This window comes from Convolutriloba macropyga, chromosome 9 (genome assembly GCF_964194025.1).
Source record: "Convolutriloba macropyga chromosome 9, txConMacr16.3, whole genome shotgun sequence".
NCBI lineage: Eukaryota > Metazoa > Xenacoelomorpha > Acoela > Convolutidae > Convolutriloba > Convolutriloba macropyga.
Window position 1 is genome coordinate 32,768,672 of NC_134476.1, and position 26,176 is coordinate 32,794,847.

The 26,176-nt window shown below is 34.6% G+C and overlaps 2 protein-coding genes across 2 annotated transcripts in view; one reads left to right on the forward strand and one right to left on the reverse strand.

The window, feature by feature from the left end:
• Positions 1-23,754, forward strand: part of LOC142346187 (protein unc-80 homolog) — a 151,187-nt gene extending 127,433 nt beyond the window's left edge. The window contains exons 39-47 of the mRNA XM_075398696.1: positions 1,239-1,496; positions 1,637-1,864; positions 2,476-2,522; positions 2,607-2,668; positions 3,633-3,841; positions 11,315-11,821; positions 13,026-13,052; positions 18,727-18,860; positions 22,920-23,754. Of these exons, the coding sequence (XP_075254811.1) occupies positions 1,239-1,496; positions 1,637-1,864; positions 2,476-2,522; positions 2,607-2,668; positions 3,633-3,841; positions 11,315-11,821; positions 13,026-13,052; positions 18,727-18,860; positions 22,920-23,435 (1,988 nt within the window). The 3' untranslated portion in view covers positions 23,436-23,754. The remainder of the gene's footprint in view (positions 1-1,238; positions 1,497-1,636; positions 1,865-2,475; positions 2,523-2,606; positions 2,669-3,632; positions 3,842-11,314; positions 11,822-13,025; positions 13,053-18,726; positions 18,861-22,919) is intronic.
• The window catches only part of LOC142345738 (tetraspanin-3-like), a 550,337-nt gene that overhangs the window by 379,555 nt on the left and 144,606 nt on the right, over positions 1-26,176 (reverse strand). The window lies entirely within an intron of this gene.

A 26,176-nucleotide genomic window follows, 5' to 3' on the forward strand; every position in this document is an offset into this window, starting at 1 on the left:
TCACGTTGAAACAAGAAGTGGAGTTTTTAAGTAGAGTAAGAAAAAGGGGCTTGAACAAATATTAGTTTGCTTAATTGGCTTTTTTTTGTTCACGCGCTGAAAATTGTCTTCTGTGTTATTTTATTCAGTATTATTCTGTGTTATTAATAAAATAAAAAAAAAACGATAAAGCGCGATCATTAAGTCATAGTACATTAGGTTATCAAAATTCATTAGAGGCATTGCTTGCTGACCTTAATATTAAACTTAATAGTTTTCAGTTTTTAACTTGAAGTAAGTATATTTTTAGAATCTAACTGAAACTGTACACCAATTTAACACTTTCGGAGACTTGGAAAAAAATCTGTCAATTTCTATCTCTTCTTTTTCCTTTTTCTGTTTCAATCCCGATGAGCTTTAAGCGCGTCAAGGGCGACTATTTTCCGGCGACCTGCTAGCTATGTTTTTGTTTATTGTTTAACATGCAATATTAAGTATTCTTCAGGGCTGTCTAAAAAACTAAGTTTAATAATAATCACTGCAACTTTACCTTATCTGCACTGCATTGGGTCTGAACTTGATGTCATTTTATATGATATGTTTTGTTTAGTGACACTGCACATGCAAGCTGCTAGTTCATGAAAACCAATATATTGCAGAACAGTCAACTTTAGGTTTTTTATTCACTTGTAAGTCGTCTTAAAATGTCTTGCTAGGATTTAGAAAAAGACTTGCTAGGATTCCTACAAGAAACAAAAACATTTTTCACCTAATGATCAAGATTAGCACACTATAGTTGGCTTAACATAGATCTTGCATCAAACGTGTAATATTTCAAATAGTTCGTACAGTTGTTGCTACTTTCTAACCATTTAGTACAATTTAGCTATTCTGCAATGTCTACGGGTGTTAAGTTCTAAGAAATGATGTTGTTCATATTAATTTGGTGTTATGCGTTTGTGTATACCACAGCTGTCAAGACCAAATGCAGATAAAAATTAGAATAGTTTGGGTTGAAATAAGTTCAGTTTTTCTTTTTCATATAAAGTTTTAGAGGTCTCAAAGGTCTACATTTTGCAACGTTAGTGGTCATTGCGAAGATAATCACGCGGCCAGCCATCTTTAGCTTTAGTTAGAGCGAAACCCTTTTTATCAAATTTTGGGATGAAATTGTTACTATTAGATGTTACATATATGCCTTTCGCTTTAAACGTCCCAAAATGCCAAAAGGGTTTTCACTTGTGACGTCACTTTTACAGGTGGAACAATCGCGTCTTCTCACTTGACCAACTTCTCCTCACTTCGTCACGTGCGTAAAAAGAGTCAAGACGTGTCTGCTGCTCTGGGCTTGTCGTCTGCTTCTAATGTGCCTGCCGGACCAGCCGGGGAATCGCTGGCTTCTTCTGGACAGACTGGCGCTGCTGCATCTTCATCGGCTATTCATACTTCGGGTGGCGCAGGGGGAGTCCCAATTGCATCGGGTAGCGGATTGACTTCGGCGTCATTCAGACATAAAGGTTTGAAAAATATAAGGTGTCAGTTTATCAAGACATTTATTGATTTTTTTGCGCTTTGAGAACCTTTTCCAAAAAAGGCAGAACTAAACCAGCGCTGACCTATCCAAGAATTTACAAAAGAGCTTTTCTTGTTTTTTCAGTTGACCAGGAAATTGGGTTCCTCAAATCTACAATCAGAGCTGCCAGAGGTCAGAGACGAAGTCAGTATAATAAAAATTCTGTTAACAAAAACAACAACCCCACTGCTGGAGGTGGTGTGGCTGCGTCTACTCCAAAACTGGCAGCTGCTGAAGGAGTGAATGTTGCAAAACAAGTTGGATCCCCAGCTGTGTCCCCGATAACTAACATAAATCGCATAGCAGCTCACAGTAATGTTCCTTGATATGTTGTCATTATGAAGTTCTAGACCGAAATCAAGTATCTCCAGACCGTCCCAGAGGAAAGTTTCTACGTCCTGACCTTCGTGTGCTATCCAGACTTTTCCCTGAATTCGTCCGCAGCCTGGACACACTTGATTTCGATCTGGGACCTCAGCATGGGGAAAATCAATCCAAACAAAGTTACTTAAAAACAGACAAACACTTTACTGACAGAACAGCAATCATCAATATCCATCAAATCTCTCTTTATGCTTTTAATGATAATTCGGATGCTTTCGGATGCGTTTGTCCCCCCCCCCCCACCCCACCCCCCTCCCTCCCAGCTTGGTGGGTACATATTACTTACACCACAAGGGCTTGTGCCATATATATGTACATAATGATTTACTATGTAAGGGCACGTGCACTGTAACTAACTGAGGGTGCTTAAATTCTTGGTAGCTTTGAGTTGTTCGAGATAAACGAGTTGCCTTCATAAATCCTCAAGATTCAGGAAGCTGTTTAGCGTGCAAAAACTGTATTGTAATATTTGGTCGTGATTTTTCCTGTTTTTATCAGTGGTTTATCAGGTAGGTATGATGTCGTCCTTCTTGTTCCAGGGAGCTTGACGGAAAGTGACTCCGACGTCACATCGGGCCAAAAGCAAGTGAGTGTTCCTTATATGCTAATTAACGGCTCACTGCATTCATTATCCGTCTGTTTCGAATTACAATGTTTGTGAATATTTCAGGGAAAAGAAGGAATTCCAAACTGTCACGGGGACACTAGTCCAGAATCACCCACTTCTTTCAAGTAATAAGTTCATTGCTTTCATCGCAACTAAATTGTCAGCTTAATCATCCTATAAATCACCCTATAATCATCCTAAAAAACTAATGATAGTTAATCATTTGATAAAGCTAATGATGGTTTATCTAACACAAAAGGGTGATGAAATAAATACGATATATCAAATGGACTCTTAAATTAAATATCACCAACAAAACCGTGGTTCAGATCACAGACAGCAGCAAGTATGCCCTGACCGAGACCGTCCCAGAGGGAAAGTGCCTATGTCCAGGTTGTCCCAGACGAAAAGTTGTTATTTCCAGACTTTCGTGCCTTTACCAGACCGCTCCCCCATCGTCCGTTCATCTTCTGTCCGGACATACTTGCTTACGTCTGGGACCTCAAACTGGGCATCGTAGATTAAAACAAAATCCTGAAATCAATAATTAGTTTTCGAAAAAGAAAAGAGAGAGTTTTATTATTTCCCATCAAAAGTGTGTGAATGAATCTTTTCTTTCCGAGAGCAACTGCCCAACAATTTCCCAGACACAAGACCAGCATGGGTCAGGCAAACATGGTACTCCGATAGGACCCACGGTTATAGTCTGGAAATGGTTACCATCTAATTTTCCGCCATCTAACTAACCTATTTTTGTTCTGTCACGTACCCAAACTATGGTCCAGATCATAACTAAATGCGGTCTTTGATAATATGTTTTCCAAAGACACCGTAGCTTTTCGTTTTCACAAATTAGCGAAGAACGCATAGCTAATCATCAAAGCTTCACCGGTACTTGACTTCTCAAAAACAATAGCAACAAATCAAGTGACACAAAACATTTTCATTTTCTACTTGACATCGTTCAACATCATAAGACACAAGCAAACAACCTCAATTATAATACATTAGCAATATTGGTTAAGGTTTTTTTCTGGATGCAACACCCGCATGTTGTCTGCTATACTAAAAGTTGGCGTTAATTTTCAGGGACTTTGTGTTGAGATCGGACAGTGGAACTGATGACGTTGACATGCTGGACGTTGAAGGAGGAACTACTGGTCCCAGTTCATCTGCAGATACGGGTGGAGGCGCCAGTAGTAAACTGAGCCAGGCCATGAGACGTCTCTCCGAACAGATTCCCTATTCCAGAAGTCACCCACAGGCGGGTGGAATTTACACAAAAATACCAACTGCAGGTACAAAAACATCATTGCGCCGCAAAGCACGCTTGGAATCTTTCGTGAACAACACAGGCAGCAGCTTGCTTTCATTACGTGGCCATATTTGAAAAAAATGTCATATTTGAAAAAAAATTTGGCGTTTTGTTGAAACGCGTGACAAAGTTTCGTAATTGTGTTATTTTCATTTTCCCTAGCTATTTTTCACGTTGAAAAGTAATTGCTCAAACTGAAATTAATTAATTTTAATCAAGTAAAAAGTTTACATTTTGTTACTAGTAACATGTATTTTGAGCATGAAATTAGCCTGAAACTTTATTGCTCACATTTTATTAGTAATTTGTTGTGATCAAATTTGAAGACTTAATTGTTCATGTGAACGGTGATATGGTTAATTCCTGAACAGGTAATTGTGTCCTGAATCCGCAGTTTGTATCTAAAGGGTAACATCTGAAAATAATTACCAATTGGGCTTTCTCTCATTTCGGTCTATTTGAAACTGTCTTAGTCATCAGATACTAAAAACTTGGAAAAAAATGACGCGTGAATATAAGTTACTTATGGTGTCACTATTCTTTACACTACACCCATGCAGGCATAGTGAACAATAGTGACAGATAAATCCAAGCGTGAAGCAAACTTGAACTATGTTCGCTTACAGTCACCAATTGCAACACACGCTTGTTACTCTTCTTTTAAAACTTGGTCGTAAAAACTAACAACTTAGTCGAGTTACCTTACCTGAGAGATCCCACGTTGGTCAGATAATGTTAACAAGGAGATTCTTGATTTAATTGTCTACCAAATGATGAAAAGATTAAAAACTTTCAAAATTATAGTCATCGCTCAATAAACCAAAATATAAATACAACAAAATCACGCTAAAAAGGGGGTCAATAAAACTTATTGTTAACAGGACTACTAGAAAAGACAAAACAAATCAAACCAGAAAAAATAATTCCGACGAAAACTCGATGTTTGCATTAAAAAAGTCATACCAAAATTAAACTCGCATCAGATAAAACCTGAACAAAACAAATCAACCTATGATTCATTAATAAAGATATGGGACCGGTCCTCCATTGACTGGATAACATGTCGATGAAAAACCAATAAAGGTTCTAAGTTCAAAAATATATTTTTTTAAAAAAAAACACTTAATTATCACGAAATGATTATTATCATCAAAACTTGAATCACTAAAATTTTCATTCATATTTCCAGTGGTTGCAATCAAGAGCTGTGATTATCCAGTGTACGTCATACAGTCACCAAAAGGTGGACAAAAACAAGAAAATCAAAAGGTTCAATTAAACTTTGCAAAAAAGCAGTGAAGGCGTTAAAAAGAAAAAAAAACTTGTCATCAAGAACATTAAAAAATTTCATTTAAACAAACTTTCAAGGCAAATGTTGTCTACCATTTATTTTCTATTTTGAAAATAAAAAAACCTCAAAAATTTACAAAAATATGAAAATCAAACTGAAATTAATTAATTTTAATCAAGTAAAAAGTTTACATTTTGTTACTAGTAACAGGTATTTTGAGCATGAAATTAGCCTGAAACTTTATTGCTCAAATTTTATTAGTAATTTTTTGTGATCAAATTCGAAGACTTAATTGTTCATGTGAACGGTGATATGGTTAATTCCTAAACAGCTAATTGTGTTCTGAATCCGCAGTTTGTATCTAAAGCGTAAAATCTGAAAATAATTACCAATTGGGCTTTCTTTCATTTCGGTCTAATTGAAACTGTCTTCGTCATCAGATACTAAAACCTTGGAAATAAATGACTCATGAATGTCAATTACTTATGGTGTCACTATTCTTTATACAACACCCAAAAACAGGCATAGTGAACAATAGTGACAGATAAATCCAAGCGTGAAGCAAACTTGAACTATGTTCGCTTACAGTCACCAATTGCAACACACGCTTGTTATTCTTATTTTAAAACTTCGTCGTAAAAATTAAAAACTTAGTCGAGTTACCTTACCTGAGAGATCCCACGTTCGTCAGATAATGTTAACAAGGAGGTTCTTGATTTAATTGTCTACCAAATGATGAAAAGGTTAAAAACTTTCTAAATTATAGTCATCGCTCAATAAACCAAAATATAAATACAACGAAATCACGCTAAAAATGGGGTCGATAAAACTTATTGTAAACAGGACTACTAGAAAAGACAAAACAAATCAAACCAGAAAAAATAATTACGAAGAAAACTCGATGTTTGCATTAAAAAAATTATACCAAAATTAAACTCGCATCAGATAAAACCTGAACAAAACAAACCAACCTATGATCCATTAATAAAGATATGGGACCGGTCCTCCATTGACTGGATAACATGTCGATGAAAAACCAATAAAGGTTCTAAGTTCAAAAATATTTTTTTAAAAAAACACTTAATTATCACGAAATGATTATTATCATCAAAACTTGAATCACTAAAATTTTCATTCATATTTCCAGTGGTTGCAATCAAGAGCTGTGATTATCCAGTGTACGTCATACAATCACCAAAAGATGGACAAAAACCGGCGAAATCAAAAGGTTCAATTAAACTTTGCAAAAAAGCAGTGCAGGCGTTAAAACGGAAAAAAAACTTGTCATCAAGAGCATTAAAGATTTCATTTAAGCAAAATTTCAAGGCAAATGTTGTCTACCATTTATTTTCTATTTTGAAAATAAAAAAAACCTCAAAAATTTACAAAAATATAAAAATCTCAAACTTTGTTTGAAATATCCCTGTAAAAGTAGTAATAACGCCATGAAACAAGAATTTCAACAAAACTAGTTTACTGAATGAGCTATATTTTATTGGAAACGGGTGTTGACTTGTCTTTACAGCGACTAAACGACTAAACCGCAAATTGACAAAAAAAACAACATAAAAAAAGTGGAGCTCAAAGGGTGAATATGTTTTTGAAAAAAATACTTCCAAAGCTCATAAGAGACATAAAACTTCAACAGATGGATAAAATTGCAACTCTTCAGGAAGCCAATTGGGCCTGATACAAATGAAACTAAGTCACGAAAATACAAAATATCAACAAAAACATGCAGCAGCCAAAATTTCCCAGACAATTTTACACCAGTGTTCGGGGCATCTGAAAATCAACGCTCTTCCCTATAAAAAGACTACGGAGAATTGAAAACAAAATCAAGCTCCAATAATTGACCACTCTAGAAGTCTCAAAAATTTTTATTCGATTAAATAATCAAAGCCATCAGTCAAAACATGTAACAAACAACAAAGATAATGCTTCTATCAACAAAAGTGTTTGGGACCGCTTATTAGAGAGATTAAGATACTTGGTGCAAAAAAGGAAAGCAAAAAAGGACAGTTCAAAAAATAGTTTTTAATAGGAAAAGTTATTTCCGAAGTTACTGAAACATCTAGCTTTAAACTGAATTCTTCAAATAGGCTCAGTTATAAGTCCTGGAGAAGCAATTTTAGATATCTTTAACATTCTTTTTCATTCAAAAAAAGGGAAAATTTCTTTTATAAAAATGAGAATTTTTGCGAGAAAACTGTGTCTCAGCAGAAAAGCATGAACTATTCATCAATAACAATTAACATATTCAGATACCTTTCTTTCAAAATTGTGAATTTTCTCGTATATGTTTTTTTAATTGAACCCATCAATAACGTGGTAATTTGACCACAAAAATTGAACCTTTAAAATGTGCAGTTGTGCTCCAAAATTTAAAAAAAATACGAAAACTTCGTAGTATCAAATACAAGACAGTATTGGTTAAATAGAGAAAGAACGGCTACAGATATCAAATTATAACTCACAGGAAAAGAGTTTTAGCTTGTGTTTCCTGAAATTACGCCTGAAGTTGAGAGCAATAGGATAAACTATTGGAAAAGTTCAAGAGTTCACCGACATTTTCTTCAAAAAGAATAAATGCTGTCACGGGACATTAGATAGCAACTTAAAGCAATGTTTGATTTCGTTTTAACCTCAAAAAGAAGCCAATTGTGCGTATAAACTAAATCATTGGACTACAAAGAGCATAACAATTATAATTCCACAAGACTCTTAAAGCCAGCATGAGTACAGCTAGCTCTCATTTTGATCTAAGTAAGACTATGAATACAGCTCTGATGTGTCTACTCCCAGGAAATCTAAAGAAATTGATCTGAAAAAGCATATTTGGTTCCATTTTTGAAAAGTCTGATATTTGAAAAAATATAGCACAAACTCTAGACAAAAAACTGGGATCGAACAATTCAACCACACTCCTCTATCTTTAAAGTTAAAATCAATATAACTAATGCTAACAAATTTAACATATATTAGCAAAACTGACGAGAATTCGATCAAAAGTACGGGAAAAGTGAACAAACATAACGAAATAACGTTTTCTATTTAAAAAATTTAATCCTCGATATAATTTCCTGCAAGAAGCGAAAATTAGAAAAATCTTTTTATTCGCTTTTTTTACGCTAGATGTTCTTCCTAATGATACCCCACAACTCTCTATAATGATCATATCAATCGACCAAAAATGACTGAACAAAAAAGCCCATTTGAGTATACTGTTCCTCCCCCCACTAATGTGGGCCTGAACAAAAAAACAAAAATAAAAACAAAACCGTCCTGGAGTGGGGCTGTTTATATCCAAACGATAATATATGTTTGTTGAGGCTCATCGTTTGTATATAGCAACTAATAAGTAATGAGCCCTCATTTGAAAATCTTGTCAGTAATTTACAAAATCGTTAAACGCCAAAAGATTTTGAAAAAAACTCGGTGCCCCATTAAAATCTTATTTTTTGTCGTAAGGATTCATGGTGAGATCAAAATCAGCTCTGATACTGCTGCGCATCTGAGAAAATAACCGAACACTCAAATGGTTCCAAAAAATTCAGTTTTATATCAAATCTCTTCTGTATATCAAAAACACATAATGCGTTTTTTTTAATTTCCGAGTTTAAATTTGCAAAAAAAACTGGCAAGCTTATAGTTTCACGGGAGAACAAGACGCTTAAAACCAGGGGGAGTACAACTGTCCTTTTTTGAATTTACGAATAGTATGACCGAAGTTTTAGGGTGTGTAATTCCGGCAAATTTGAAAAAAGTGTGCTGAAAAATATACTTGGTCCCAATTTTGACGAAAGGGTTCTGAAATTTGAGAAGTCTGAGAAATTTAGCATCAATTCTAAATTTAAAAAACTTAGATGGAACAATAGAGAAGCGCACCTCCCTAAAACCAATACCGATACGGTTAATAATAATGTTTCAGCAAAATTGACATAATTTTGGTCAAAAATACGGAAAATGTGAATAGAAGCCACAAATGTGAATGAAAACAAACATCTGCTATTCACGAGTATTTAAACTTCAATAACTGCTTATAGAAAACGAAAATTTAAAAATATGTATTCTATATTCTGCGCTGAACAGGCTTTCTTATGATAGTACTCACAACTCTCTACGATGATTATATCGGTCGACCAAAATTGACTGAACAAAAAATACCCCATTTGAGGATATTGTTCCTCTTCCTCCCCCCCCCCGCTAAATTATGTCGGAGCATTTAGCAAATAACTGTTTTTTCGAATTTCTTTTTCATGGGAGTAAAGTTAAAGGTGAGCGCAGCCAATTTTTTTTTTGTTTTTTTACGACACGAAATTTGGTTTTCTAAAGTGTTTTTACGACTCGAAGAGTAGCGGTTGAGCACTTTTTTACAGATAATTTTTTGCCCTTTATTTGAAACAAAAAATTCCGCAAGTGAACACTTTTGCAAATTTTTCCAGAGTAGCACAAAAATTTCTCAAAATATATGTTATCAATCTGTTCTGAGGCTTTATTTAAATTACGTCCTCTGGACACTTTTTTTAAATAGTTATCGTTAAAAGTTCAACTATCACATTTCAACTATTTAGCTTTGTTCCGATTTTTTGCGGAAAAAATCTATTATGACAATAATCTGCGATAATGTTCGACGCAATAAATTTTGCCATTGAGACATCTTGTTCGATTTAAGAAGAAGTTCTCGTAAATGCCTATGTAGACTTGGTGTGCTTTCGCCTGAAGTTTTGATTGATTGGCAAGTTTAAGAAGAGAAAGAAATAGGTAAAAACCAAAAAAAAAATACGAGCAGCTCATTTTAATTTCAGAATTTCTGGAGTGATAGTCAAAACCTAAATTCCATACATGCAACGTATCGTCAATTTTGCAGTCTCGTGACCAATTTCAAAATTAAAAATATTAGTACTAAACACTTGCAATAGCTTCACTCTAAATAAAATTGAGCAACCCAAATGGTTTTCAATTGTTTCGACCAAATATTGTCTACCATAGATAATAGGATAATTCATAAAAATGTTGCTGCTGCGATTTGCTGCACACTTGATTCTTATCTGTCTTATTTTTAGGTTCAATCAATTTCTTCTGTGGTTTTTTTGGAAAAAACAAAAATTACAATGTAGTGAAAACTGGTTCAAAGATTTCACTTATTACGTTGAAATTTTTGTTTCTGATCAAAAATGGCTGACCTGCTCATATTGTTGACCATTTTTTTAAGATGGTATTTTTAATAAACAGTTTTGAAAAAAGTTTTCGAACGAAGCAGATTTTTTTGAAAGGGGAATTTTGGAAATGCAGTCAAAGTTTTCTGCGCAATTTCAGAGTGTTTGTATCTTTTCATTTCTGTAGTACTAACAGAATCTTCAGTGGTCATGCTTGGAAGTATGGAAAATATAGTTACACTAAATATTGATCCTGCAGTGTTAAAAGCTGATGGACAGTTTAAACCTAGTGATGAAATCTGCCGATAACAGCAATGACTATTTTTCCGTGGCAGGTAATGTTAAGCCACCTACAACATGTACCAATTTACATATTACCGCAATAATTTTAGTCATAATTTTTTAAAATTAAACTTTGCATTACATGTTCTGTTCAGCATATTTCTCTTCATTCGCCACCATCTGCGGTAATATATTGTTAGATTCCTTTCCTCCTGGTCTACCATCAAACTCATCCCCGAGATCTCACAATTTAGATTCAAATCTCTAATCGTTTAGAATACTTTTTGGATATTCATTTCAACTGTCGCCGTCTAGCAATTCTCACAGAAAACTTACGCAACTCCAAACCTATTGCAAAAGAAGTGCTCTAAAATGAACTTCGACTTTTCATGAGGTAGTTTTTAAGACGGCTAGATTTAGTAACTGCGCGGACTTTTCCCTTATTTCTTTATTAGTATTCATTGTATTACTTACACATTAAGAAATTGGCTCTTATAGAGAAACCACCAGCGCATATATTTCCCAAATTGAGCTGCCTAACCTCTCTCTCCTATTAAGTCTTTGGAGAGTTGCACTATAACGGTGCTATGCTGTATTATTCTTATAAACATACTTTATTATATCATTTTGTGAGCAGGAACAATTTGCAGGGTCTTAAAAGATAGCTGATGCAGGTCCATAAAGTTTTCTAATGCTCTAGTGATTGTAAGTGGTAACATTTCAGAGAAAGCCGAAGAACAACTTGAGGAGCAAAAGTCACTTTTGCATGATCACCATGTGATCAAAGCGACAACAGCAACCGAAATCTCCAAAAGCCCACAAAAACCAACCAACAAACCCAGCACTCCCAGTGTGAGCCGAAGCTCGTCTTTGAAAGCCATGCTGACCCCGAAGTCACCCAAACGACGTCTGATGGCCAACACGAAACCCTCCTCCGTCAAGTCCCCCAGTCAATCCTCGTCTTCGGGGCTAACCAATTCGCTTAGTTTCAAACGAAGTTTAAAGGGTTCTTTGAAATCAAAGACTAAAATTGTGGAAAAGTCGCCCAAAATTTCGTCGCCCAAGAAGTCGCCCCGAAAGATGGGGCTAGCAATGTGCAGTTTGCCGCCCACAATGGTACCCGTGGAGCCAGATGACTCATCATACTCCGAAAGGAGGCCTCCTCCCCTGCCCAGATTTGTGTTGCACCCCAACAGGCTGACAGATAGTATAACGGACCCCAGATTCAAAGGTTGGATTTTTCAAAAAATTGGCTTCAATTGAGCGCGTCTGATTTTTCCAACAATCCAGACTTTCTAACCCCCTTTCACGTAGTTCACCAATTCCTCGCTTCGGGTCTCTTCATAAGACACCCAGGGAAAGATTAGAAAATTGACCTCTTAACTTACTGTTCTGCTTCTACTGACCAAAAAAACTAGAGAGACGAGAAAGAACAAAAAAGTTGATTTTGTTGCGAATGTGGACAGAGTCTGTTCATAACATATTTGGCTCTGATATGCGTTGATATCAGACACTGAATTTTTTCATATTCTGACTCTGATTGAGACTCTGAGGGGGAATACCATTTTAGTCCACCATTATAAATTATTATGCCTATTTTTTCACTTACTCGTGAAAAATTCAGAAAAAGTGCAGATAGTTTTTAATACTACTTCAGGCACACTCAACTGAGCTGTTTTGCATAACCATATTTGATTTCCAATAATTCTAGACTCTCTTCCCCAACTACCCTGCTTCGGGTGCTCGTTCAAATCCACCAATGATCAAACCAACATTAAAGAACTGAATCAATATCTTTAAATAATTTCCTATGATCATACATACCATCTAGATGATACTCCTGTTTGGGTTGTGAAATCTGATCATAACCCACTTGTTTTGGAACAAGGATTTTAAAAAAATCCTCCGAGAATTTTGAATGGGCCAAAGTGAGATCATAAACCTTTGTGGTCTGCATAGGTCTGATCATACACAACTTTTGTCTAGAGTGATCTGATCATGAGTGATCTTCGACGAGCACCAGGACTTGGGTACTACATACATAGATTCTAATGCAGCACAATATGATGGTCTCTTTTATCTTTTAAGTAATAATTTACAAATGTACTTGAATTTTGTATCCCTTAATTTGACTGTACGTGGTGTTATTGGATAGCTTTGTTTCCGGACACTTGAGTTATTGACCACATTTTGTCATGTAAGTCTGTAAATTAAGTTCAATAGGCTAAATCCTTTGACGTTCACCATTAATGGTGTCACTCTGCCATGGGCCTTGTTTCAATCCATTAATAACTTGCTATCTCAAAAACGGTAGTCTATAATATACACTTAGAATTTTGTTTCTCGTAGATAGAAAATACCTCAATCATCCTTCGAAAAATCTGTCCGGTTTCGTGTTAGATTTTACTAACTACTCTTTTGCAATATTTGTGCAGTGAACTCGATAGAAGTCCATCGCAAAAGTAAGTATGAGTTCCAAAATGACACAACACTCGAAATGACACCGCAGTCCAAAGGCTTTCTTAATATGCATTTGAATTATCTTCTGTTGATTAGAGTAACTTCAACCGCATATATATACCTTCGCCCACTTCATTTGTTCTGCTTATTTATTCCACAACAAATAATGTACTTTTCATTGTTGTTATATGCATGAACCAATTAATAATTCATTAACTAGTTCAATCAGCCGATACAATTTGTAGTGCTATGTAAGTGATCAAATCGAAGTTTGTAGCAATAATTGGGGTCCTGGTTCTTCCTTAAGCAATTCTTTTTGACATTTTTTTGAAGTTTTTTTTAAAAACATTTGCATTTTATTCAGTTTTTTTGCCTCAGTTGCCAAGTAACCTCCTCCAGAGTTTGATAGTAAGTTATTACATAGTATTTAGGGGCAATGGAATGGTTTTCAACATTTTAATAGAACAAACTTATTTTGTTTTTTGATCCAATGAATTGTTTAAGGCTTATAATTGGGTTACCTGATAGCCTCTAGAGACACAGAAATGGTTTTGAAGATATTAATATCACGATTTTCAGCAACATTTCTATAAAATTGGCAATTGATTTCAATTTTTTTGAATTTTTCTGTCATTTTCTGAGTTGATCGATCTTCAAGGTCCAATGAAAGTTTTTAGGTCTTGCAGATATAATGCTGGGCCAATTTCAGAGACAAAAATTGGTTTTAAACATATTTTTTAAATAGGTATATTTAAAGGGATCGAATATTGCCGTTGGGGTAGAAACTTCAAGAGTTTTAGCAATGAGTATACTTTTGTTTAGTTTGATTAAGTGTATGATTTCAGTTTCTCAACTTTTTGAGATTATTTTGTATGCTTTTGGCTGGAATTGTTCAATTAATCTGTTGGTCATGTAGAGTGCTTCCAGGTTTTTCAATCAATTCTTTGGATTATATTTCCGGACTTGTCCTGCTATGTTTTTATATAATAACCAATAAGATTAACTTGTAACTCCTGGGGCGCTAAGTTGAGCTAAAAACTTTATTTTGCTCCAAAACAAAAACTAGCAAAGCTTTTATTGGTGACCTGATTAGTTCTGCTAATCAAAAGTCTTCAAAATTTTGTACGTTACTGAAGCAAAGAACAGTATAATTCGTGTGGTAAAGCTTAAGATTAGAGTAAGAAACAGAAGAGCCGTTATGAAAGTCTCCGCAGTTTTTTTTTCTCTACAATTTCCCGTAAAACCATCCAAAGTTCGCTTTCCACAAATATTTAAATCGAACGATTTGGATAGTTTTGTTATCCCGACCAATTTGTTCAGTGACCAAGGCATTACCATGAATTTGCAGATAAACGAAAAAACATTGGCAGCGAAAACTGAAAAAACTTGTAGAAAATAACGAAAAACTTTACGTTTCTCAGGGAGAGGTCTACTTGATCACAATGTAAAACAACCGGAAATAATGCCGCCTTATGAAAGCAAAACATATTTTTCCCAAAAAATTTGAAAAACAAAACTTTTCAGGAATCAAAAATTTTTCGGGAAGTGACATGAACGTAAGTTATAATCTTATGTAACGTACCTATGGTGTAGTGGAATGGAAAGAAAATTGGTGGCCAAAATTGGTGGAAAGAAAATTAAAGTCTTCTTGCATTTTCTCATTTTCATGTCAACTCTGTTGCCAATCATATCCTAAGATCCAGCAATTGGTACAAAAGTTGTAAGCAGAAACTTGAAAGTTTTTAAACTTTCCATTAATATTCGGTGAACCGAAATCCTTAAAATCACTGCTTCAATCTTGTCAATATTATTTTTTTATGTAAGTTTTTCAATTTTTTTCTAAATTGTTTAATAAACTTACGCTACTGTAATTATTGTAAATGCCTGTCGTTTATCGAAACTGTTACTTTTGATTTTGATTCTTCAAATTAAAAAGTTCTAAAAGGAATTTTTATCCCTGCTTTTTGGGATGACAGTTACACATGAAGAACCACTTTTTACATTTTGTCGAAATCTTTCAAATTCTTGTACTCAACTTTGAAAAACTGTTAATCGGTTAGTTCTTGCCCCTAGTGAGCATAAGAGGTACTGACGGTTCGAAAAATGAGAATTTATTTTTCCTCTAACCACTTCCGTCATTATAAAAACTCCGAATAGCATGTTTTTTGAAACTTAATGATTTGCTTGTCTACGATTTATTTACTATCAACTTTGACAAATTGTGAAATAGCAGCTTCCGAAAAAAAACTCCGACGGAAAAAAATTCCATTTCTTTTTAGATAGGAAATTAACTCCCACTGAAATAGATCCCCACTGAAAAAACTCACGGAAATAAACCCCCATGTGACTATTAAAAAACTGCGCATTTAGCTAGCTTGTAGAGGCCCGTGAGACTTGATTTGAAATAATCACATAATCACCGAACAAATTATCAAGACCGAATTTCAAATTTAAAATAAGGGTTTATTTCCGTGGGGGTTTATTTCCATGGGGATTTATTTCCGTGGGTGTTTATTTCCTCGAGGGTTTAATTCCTATCTAAATTTATGAGTGTTTTTTTTCCGTGGGGTTTTTTTTCCTAGACCCGTGAAATAGTAATGTCAATATTCGAAATTGTAAATACAAATTTTTCAGTAGCGCGAACTATGTTTTGTTGTTTTCGAGACTAGGATATCTTAATTTGGTGGTAACCAGGTGGTAACTACAACTTTTGAGTTTTTAGATCATATTTTTGTGATTGTTTCTTTGTTTTTTTTTCTTTTAAGTCGTCTTTATAAGCTAAAGACTCAAAGCGTGAGCTGGCTAGTATTAACGGCCCTGCTTTTCGTTTGAGAGCTATTGTTGGATTATGTGTAATACTGTACAAATTTACTAGGCAAAATAGTCTTGTTTTTTTTACGCCTTTGTGTTTGTAGTTATCAGTTAATAATAATGCAAGATTATTCTAGCCAAATAATAGCAAAAAAACTCTTAGAGTGAAATTAGATACTTCTGTTTAAACTATGCGGCCATTATATTGATTGATTTTGTAGTTATTATGCAAGCCAGTGCGTTTCTATGTACCCAAAGTTTTCATCCTTTTCCATTATAGCCTCGTCGCAATCCAGTCAGGTATTAAAATCGGATATGGTATGGTCAACCAACGCAATAAATCTTTTATACCGAGGCTACAATGATAAACGTCTTAATTTTGGAACACATAGAGAAAAGCAGCATTATTATATTTTGTAGTAGTAGTGAGTAATTGCATCAACGGAACTGATTAGATCGAATGCGAAAACAGGTCCACTTCAAAAACATATACAAAAAGACAGTTATCTTGCTGGAGTCTTCCAAGATCTTTATTTGACAACTAATTTGAGAGGAGGGGGGTTTAATTTGTCCACATGACACGAAGTTGTCTGCACTATACAAACATAAGTATGAAAGGTAGGTTATCAAAAATTTTAACCGTTTTCACTTTTGCTCAGATGAGATCAAATATGAATATTAGAGAAATATTTGAAAGACTATAGTTTGAATTATCAAATTTCATAAGTGCTACACTCTTTTGAACGTAGAACAGATCTTCTCTTTTTTACGAAAATTGTGTGTTTGCACAAAACAATATATAGATGAGAAGAAATAAAAGCAAAAAACAAAAATAAACTAAAAGCCCCGCAAGAAAACTTGTCATTACTTTTAGCAAAACTAAGTCCGTGAAACGGAGGGGAGCTAAAACCCTTATTGAGATTTATTCTTATCGTCGGTTTTTTTGCACGTTGCTCATTTCTAAAGGCATGGGCACCATTTTTTGTCTTTAATGGGTTAGAAGCACAGCAGCAACGTTAAAAAATCCATTGCACGACTAAAATCAGATGGTACTGCGTATATATATTCAGCATAATCGCCGTTTTCTGCTAAAATGTATTGAGACCAGGAAAAAAGCAAAGGCAAAAAAATCTGACACACTCAAACGCTGGTATATACGTCGGTATATACTGGCGACAAGTGTATTGATTCTAGTCCTTTGATCTCGTCGCTGACTGTAATCTAATCTAGTCGTTTGATTTGGGAGATTCTTCACCAATATACCCATTGCTACTGTAGCTAAAACTAACATCTAAGAAGTAAAGAATTTAGCTTCCGTTAATTCAAGTTTTTTCCACAGGGTTAGCTTTGTCGCTGATTTCGGCAAGTGTAGTTTTCAAAAGGTAATGTCCGCAAGCTTTTCCCAAAAAATCCTCCAGCGCCACTTTTTACATCGGGCGCTTGTTAATTTGATTTAGGAAGCAGCTACAAAATTTGTAAAAAAAAGTGTTGGTGTTAAAAAATTGTTCAATTGTAATTTTTTGAGAGAAAAAAATCAAAGCTTTAAACGTATATATAGCACTGAATTTTTTGAAGTTTGGGTTGAAACGCTTTCTATAAAATTTTCTTAACAATCTTAAGCATGTTTTCTTCTAATAAATCTATATTGAAAGGGGGAAAATTAGATAAAGCTGAGCTTTCTGTCAACAGATACGTGTTTCTGCTTCAAATGAGAAACACTGGATTTTGTACTGAAAATCTTAACTGATTGTCGCTGTCTCAAAAATAAACGTTGATAAATGCACCAATTCGTTTTTTATTTGTCACTTTAGTCACTTTAATTATTGTTAAAAAATAAATGGTGACATAATTTTATCTTTCAATTCAGAAAAACTCGGATGGTTCACAGAAAGTCGGTTGTTTTCATTTATAAGCTTTTTTTTCTCTTGAAATTTTTTGAAATCTATAGAAACGTTTGCATGAAACAGTGGTAGACTGTAAAAAAAGAACTAAAGCGAAATGAAAATCAGTTCAAGAGTTCAACGCCGTTATTTAATAAAGAGAAATAAATTTCAACCGCTGAGTGTGTCATTGCTGTACCTTAATGAACGAGAGGCTCATTTATTGATTTTCGATTAATGAATATTCGGTTGGCATAATATTCTCCCTCAAACGACTTAAAACAAAAATTAAGAAAAGTCAAACGATACTAAGCCTGCAATGTTCTTAAAACTTCTTGTTTTTTCCACAAGGATTTGAAGAAATTGAATTTATGCCGAGGTCCGGCAAATATTGGAGACATGTTCGTAATAAATAAATGTTACAAACTACTTTTTTAGCATTCTCGCTCTGTTTTTTCAGAACTGAAATCTGCTTTCTCTCTATCTCATATAAGTCAGAAAAGATAATATTTTTTAACTGATCCATTGCAGCTATTTATTCAATCATGAAAGTTGTCCGTAAAAGATAAAGTTGTCTTTGAAAAGATAAAAAATTCTCTGGAAACATAAAGACGCCTACTTTGGTAATGGATCAACAGAAATAAGTTTTTAGAAAAAAACTCTTATTTAGATCTGCACGCCATACCGTTTGTGGTTACGCTGCCTACAATTTTTGTATGGGAAATAAAGACATCAATAATTCCAGAATTGCTGACAAAAAAGATCACAATTAGAGGAAAGGTCTGTTCTCCAATTAAAAAAGTCTGCTTGAGTCGAGAACAAAAATTAATCTTGCAAGATCTTGCAATGTAATGATACGTCTGGCACGATTCTTTGAAGACCGATTTTTTGTTTTTGACTCAGGCATGTATACCTAATTAGAGAAGAAACCTTTCGGTTCGTGTTGATCCTTATTCAATGGTTCCATCAATTATGATTTGTTTAGAATTTGCAACTGCTGGCGGGAGGAAGGCGTCAATTGCGGAGTCAGTTTGCACAATTGAAGATGTGGACAATTACAGTGAGATGCCCAACAGATCCAGCGCCCTTCCACCCAGACCCATCATGAGACTCATGCATGTAAGAGGGGGGGGGGGGGGGTTGGGGGCTTGGGGTTCTTAATTTTTTTAATCCAAAAATTTAGTTCTCTAACACTGGGCATATATAGGATATATTCCCCAGTGATTGTGGAATTTTTATCGCGTAAGATCTGACAAATTTCTGACAAAACCATCTTGCTAATAGCCTGTAAGGGGATGCATCTTCTTATCAGATCTGATAAGACGTTTATCAGATCTTATAAGATAAAAATTCCTCTTATAAGATCTTACACGATAAAAATTCCTCTTATCAGATCTTACACGATAAAAATTCCTCTTATAAGATCTTATACGATAAAAAATTCCTCTTATCAGATCTTACACGATAAAAATTTCTCTTATAAAATCTTACACGATAAAAATTCCTCTTATAAGATCTTACACGATAAAAATTCCTCTTACAAGATCTTACACGATAAAAATTCCTCTTATTAGATCTTACACGATAAAAAAATTCCTCTTATATAAATTCCTGAAGTATGCTATATTCTTCATATTGAAGACAATTCAAAGTTGCTCTCAAGCAGTAGCCGAAAAGCTACAGCATGCAACATTTAAGTGTCAGAGCAACAAAAAGAAAAATATCTTATACTGTCTCTAAGACTTATAAGATTTTGTAACAGAGATTATTTGAGTGGCAGGGGCTTTCTCCGAAGCGGTGATTATCAAACTAGGCTGATTTTTTTTCAAAGACCAAAACTATCTTGGACTGCTAAGTTTAGCCATAGTACACAGTAAGTCTCACACTAAAACCTCCGCCAAAACAGAATCAACAAGCATTTTTTGTTTCATAATTCGTTAGCTGACCGATTCTTTTTTTTTATTCATAGGACCTTGACTACGTTATACGATTATATTGAAAAAATTAAAACAGGTCATATCAGATCTTACACGATAAAAATTCCGTCTTATCAGATCTTACACGATAAAAATTCTGGTAAGGGGAATGTTTATCTTATAAGATGTCTTATCAGATCTTACACGATAAAAATTCTGATAAGAAGAATGTTTATCTTATAAGATGTCTTATCAGATCTTACACGATAAAAATTCCTCTTACCAGAACTTTTATCGTGTAAGATCTGATAAGAGGGATTTTTATCGTGTAATATCTGATAAGATCTTGAACGATAAAAATTCTTAGTCAGCATCTTATCAGATCTTACACGATAGAAATTCCACAATCACTGGGGTTGACAGTCAAAAATTATGAATAGTGAGGATTAGCTCCTTCTCTCTTTCACCGTGATCAACTGCCATAAGCTTGATTTCGAAGCCCTCATTTTTGCATTATGTAAAACAAGAAAGTCATTGTGATGATGTAAAACAGGATGTGAAATTGTAACGGAAGCAACTATGTGCATCCAAATAAATGAAGCAGAGAAAGAGAACACAGAAGCGTAAAAGAGATTGTCCTGTCGTCATGTAAAATAAGGCAAATATTCAAATACAACTCCTGATGTTAATCAAAATCTAAAGGTTTCGTTAGCTATCAAACGTCAAAAAACAACTTTCAGAACCTCTAATATGTCCTTCCGATGGAGCCAGTTAAAGTTGTCGAGAGAGATGCTGTCATAATATTTTCTTCAAAAATATCACTTCAAATGCTGCGTGAAAAAAATGATTTCATTGTTTGTTAATTGCTCTCAAACGAAGTTTGTAGCATTTATATTAGTCCTGTCGGTCTTTTTAAGCGATATTTCGCTTGACCGATTTTTTGTCTGACGCTTTTGACTTTTCGTCCTCAAAAAAGGGATAAACAGGTAGCGCCCAGTGGGCATCAAGTGATCAAGTGCTCTTAGAACCTTTCAGCTCTGTTTCAGCTCAAACTGTTTTGGAGACTTATACTTATACTTGGTGTGAAGGGCGGTTCTTAGAGGTTGAAGACACCCCCACTATTGCTCCCACCTCACCCACCGCAATGTTGCCCCCCCCCCCAGCTCCCCAGTGCCCCCCCCCCCCCCCCCCCCCCCCCGTGGCTAGCTACTGACGCACAACCGTTTGCTAAAACGCAATTTTATACTATTTTGCAATTTTTATCAAGCTTTTTGAAAAATTTTAACATTTTTTAATTCTTATCAGCCCTATGTGTCAAGGAACCTCCCTAAGGTTTTAATAATAGGTTACTGTAAAGTTTCCAGTGTTAATGGAATGATTTCAACATTTTAGAGAATTTTAGCAATTTTTTGACGAAACGTGCAATTTTTTCAAATTTTTTGACATTTGTTTTTCCTTGTTCATGTCTTTCAAGACCCAGAGTCCAGAAAACATCCTAACGGGTTTGATGATAAGTTACTGACATAATTTTTCTGGCCATGGAACAGTTTTTCAAATTTTTATTGTCAAAAATTTTTTTTGACTTGCTTTTTTTCAAGTCTTTTTGAAAGTTTTTTAGCCGTAAGAGCCAAGGAACCTCCTCTAGGGTTTGAAATTAGGTTATTGTTTAATTTATACTGTTTAAACAAAATTAAATGGAATGTCTTGCAAGATCTTAACATCACGAATTTTAGCATATTTTTGATAATTTTTTGTCATTGATTGTCATTAATGACATTAATGAGGTTTTTTGAGACTCAAGGGTCAAAAAAATTCCGTTAAGATTTGATAATAAGTTATTGGATAATTTTTTGTTGGCCATGGATTACTTTTCAACTTTTTAATATCACAAGTTTTGCAATTTCTTCTTTCTTTTTTTATTAAAACTTGCATTTTTTTTAAATTTTTCGGAATTTTTTGTCATTTTTGAGGTTTCTCTAGCCTCAAGATCCATGGCACATTCTCTAGGGTTTGGTTATATGTTACTGCAAAGTTTATAGATGAAATTGAATGTTATTCAAGATTTCAATATCATGAATTTAAGCAATTTTTAAAAATATTTAAAATTTTTTCATTTTTTTGAATTTTTTTCCAGCGGCAGAGGCCCTGAGACCTCCTCCCTGTTTTGATAAAAAGCTGCTGAATAGTTTATAGAGTTAATGGGATGACGATCAACATTTTTTATGACCTCTGTTTGTAAATATTGGATAAAATTTAAAATTTTCAAATCTTTGGAAAAAGTTTTATGTTCCAAGTGTATGGACCTTTTGTGCCTGTGAAACTATCTCAGACTTGAAACAGGGATAACTGATTGTCTCCTGGAACAATGAAATGGTTCTTACGATATTAGTATCATGAAGTTCAGCAAGATTTTGCTAAAACTTGCAATTTTTTTCACAATTTTTCAATATTTTGTCGTTTTCTGAATTTAACGACCATTACTGGCTAACAAAACTTTTCAAGTCTCGGAGATGGGTTACGTTACAAAACTTTTGAGACAAAAAATGTTTTTATTTTTTTTACTGCGAAGGTGAAACTTTAAATTTTGCCTTTTGCAGTTTTTTTCTATATGATTTATTTACTGACAAGGCTAGAAAACAAGAAGTTGCAGATTTTAATCCCTTCATGGAAATATTCCAGTCTCTCTTTCTCCCGCTGTCGGTTAAAGTCTCTTTTCTTTTCTTTCTCGTTCACGTTTTATCTCTCTCTATCTCTCTCACACTCTATCTCTCTCTCTCTCTCTCTCTCTCTTTGTTGATGCCGCAGCTGCTGTTATGTGGCGTGATGTCATCATCTCTGATCCTCATCAGCAATGAGTTATAGTAGAATTGTGTGTTATCATAAATGACCTAACAGAAACTTTCTATAATATCATTTTTAATTGCTCTCAAAAGCAATTTGTAGCAAATATATTAATCCTGTTTGTCTTTTATGCAATTTTTTGTCTGACACATTTTCGCTTTCAGAAACGGGATAGTTGTATTGCCCAGAGGTCACTAAACATTGGCTAGCTGCTGAAGCTAACCGCTCGCCGGTCGTTTGAGAGCAATTCCCCGACGTTAGTCGGTCATATCTGTTTCTGTAATTCTGCTATATTGTAAAAAATTAAAAAAGAATCAGATGCAACATCATATAAGTATTATCGAGAACACATTATGTGTTTGAGTTTTCACACATCTGCAGTTTGTAGTAAAACTTAACAGAAACAAGCATTTGGTTTTAGGGTAACAGAGGCAGTATGTCTGGCAACTTTGGATCACGCCGGTCGAGTCAAGACGGATCACAAGGCTCCAAACTGGCTCCCTTGCAACACATGGAATCTCTCGAAGAGTGGTCATCTGGCGAAAGCATGGCGTTCTTTAACAACCTGGGGTACCTGGATCCCGAAGTTGGTCACGTATCGGGGAATCGGAAATCGATGCCTCCATTGAGCTCCTCAAATACGAATTCGCCATCATATGCGGGAGTTTTGAATAGCTCAAATCCACTTCCGGCATCGAAACTTGTGCTTCGGAACTCGTCCGAACTTAGCGAGGTTTCAGCCGGAGGTGTTCATGGAATTCAAGTGAGATCAAAACTGAATAAAGACATTTCAGTTCCCAATTTCAGCACTGCACTTCTGGAACAGTCAGGCGTGAACAAACAAAGCGACGGAGAAATGGTCAATTCTCGACCGGTTTCAGTAGTTATTGAAATGGAATCGCTATTGAATAAAGACTCGAATTCAACTACTGTATGAAGTTATAGGGTTATTATAACCAAACAATATTCAAACTTATTTTTGCCAAAGTTATCCGGATTTTTTAGATATGCAAGACTAAGTAGATCTAATTGTTGTTTTAGCATTGCTTTATCTTAATTTTAAGAACTGCTGTTAGATTTTGCTGCCTGCTATTAATATTTACTAATTAATTAAAGAGTTCGTTGGTTTCTTCAAAAAATACAGTAATTCTCAAATTTCCATTGAAAGTAAACCAAATTAGTAATTATGTTTAAGTGCAAATGGTGTCTGCAATATAGAATATCGAATAATTTCTTAATTAATTTTTTAAATCCTATCTCAGTATTATAACTGTTCGGAAACAAAGCGTGTAGCGATTATTAGTGGTTAGTTGCTCTTATATGGATTAAGAAAAAACTGCATAGCTGTCTCGGAAAAAGAAAGGTGAAAAGTGAAAGGGCCAAATATCCATTTCCAAAAAAATCAATATGCCAAAGGCCAAATATGTGCCCACTATATCAAAAGCCAAAAAAAACCCATTGATTTAACCTGTAGTACAAAAAAATTTTCGACTAAGCGAAAAAAATTGTCATGTAACTGACAGGGCCATGCGTCTCTGTAGTAAGTGATACTTCGTTGTAATTGCCGCGCAAATTATCACTTGTGCTAAACAGCTATATGAATCCAGGCGGGAAGAAACATCACCTCATCAATAGCCGCGTCCTTCTATGACCAGTTGTTGTTGTGACTGTTGTTGTTGATTGTGCAAAAGGGTAGGGATGGTAAAGACCACTTTTTCACTCTAGTTATGATTTTTGACATTATTAATTGCTCTCAAATGAAGTTTGTAGTAATTATATTAGTGCTGTGGTCTTTTTTGTGCAATTTTTCGCTTGACAGATTTTTAGTCTGATTTATTTGACTTTTTGTCCTCGAAAACGGCATAAACAGGTAGCCTCCTATATGGCATTAAGATCCTTTCGGCTTGCTATACTCTCAAAACTATTCCGCGATCTGTTTTGCCTACTTAAAATTTGAGAAAAAAGCGAGGACGGAAAAGGTAAATAACTAAAATTCTTTAAAGCTTTTTTTTTCTTACTTTGCATATGTGTTATTTAGGTAAATAACTGCTATCAAACAAAATATCTACAAATTTATTTTGGAGCTGTTGGTCTTTTTATGCAGTTTTTCATCTCATCAATAAAGTACATGACTTTTGTCTGCAGAAAAGACTCTATTTATATTGCTATCTTATCGCTGAAATCCTTGGATGGTAACAACCCAAAATATTTGAAAACATTTGACAGAAATGTTTCCTTAAACAGGATTGAAAGTTCGTCTGAGGACAGAAATGGATTATATGCCCTGGTATTTCTTACCTTAATCACTAAAGCACGAGGTTATAAGGTTCCTGAGCAGTTATCTGAGAAGCCAGTTGTCACAAAGTAATTGTTTCAGCAAAACATGAGAGGTGATTAAACTTAATAGTGATATGAGAAACTTTGTAAGATCTAGATCCACAAACCCATCGCACTCCCCTCACCATGTTCTCACGCGAACTGACCGTCTTCTCACCTCATCCCTCATCCAACAGTACTGGAGTACTGATTTTGGTCACGCCTAAACAAGTAGCAAAAAAAGCGATTGGTTTCGCGGCGTGAAATTTTTTTGATCAAATTTTAAAGTAGAGTGCGAAAACGGTGTTTAAGCAAAAATTCACTTTCCCACTAGTGGTTTTTGTTCACACGGAATATGCTTGAATCGGGAAATCCATTTGCAAAAAAAATGAGATCGGCGAAAATTTTAAAAACTGAAAATTAAAGTCGAAAAGCCGCATGTGAACAAAAACCACTAGCGGGGAAGCGAATTTTTGCTTAAACACCTTTTTCGCACTCTACTTTAAAATTAAGGCAATTTCACTTTAATTTTTACTGTTATTGATGTTTTTCGGATCGGATTCTTTTCTAAAAAATTTTCCCAATCCATTCATAGTTCATTCAAGGCCTAGTTATTTTGTTTGAAGCGAATTTCTCTCTCTCTCTCTCTTTCTCTCTCTCTCTCTCTCTCTCTCTCTCTCTCGCTAGTGGTTTTTTGTTCAAATGCGACATTTCGACTTCAAGTTTGAATTTCTATTGATCTCATTTTTTTGCAAATGGATTTCCCAGTTCAAGCATATTCCGCTCTAGTTCTAGTTTTTGTTTAGTCAATTAAAATTCTTTGAATTGTACGTCAAAACTTGTCCTGCTATATTTTTTAATTCGCTTTATCTTTTGATCACGTTTTTCAATTTACGTAAGCCACAGTTTTCACGCCTTCTCTCTGACTTACTTCAATCACTGTTTAAATTGAATGGCTTTTAATTTTATTTACGTATTGAATTGAACAATGTAGTGAATACAACAGTCAGAATCAAAACAGCAAAACCAAATGAAACGGGATAAAAAAACCCGGTCACTAAACCTACTGAATTAGGTTGCCAAAGTTCTTTAAAGCAATTGATAGCTGGCAATTGTATTATGCTTAACGCCTTCAGTTTAGAAGCTGAACTAAGCATAATTTTAGAATCTAACCAAATATGCAGAGTTTACACAGCAATAAAAAACCCTTTGACATTAAGAAAAATTCTATCAATTCTTTCTCTTAATTTTTTTGTTTTTCCGTTACAGTCTCAATGTGCGTCGAGCGAATCAACGGCGACTATTTTCCGGCAATTTGCCGGTTATAATTTATATATTGAACTTGTATTGTCTTAGACTTAT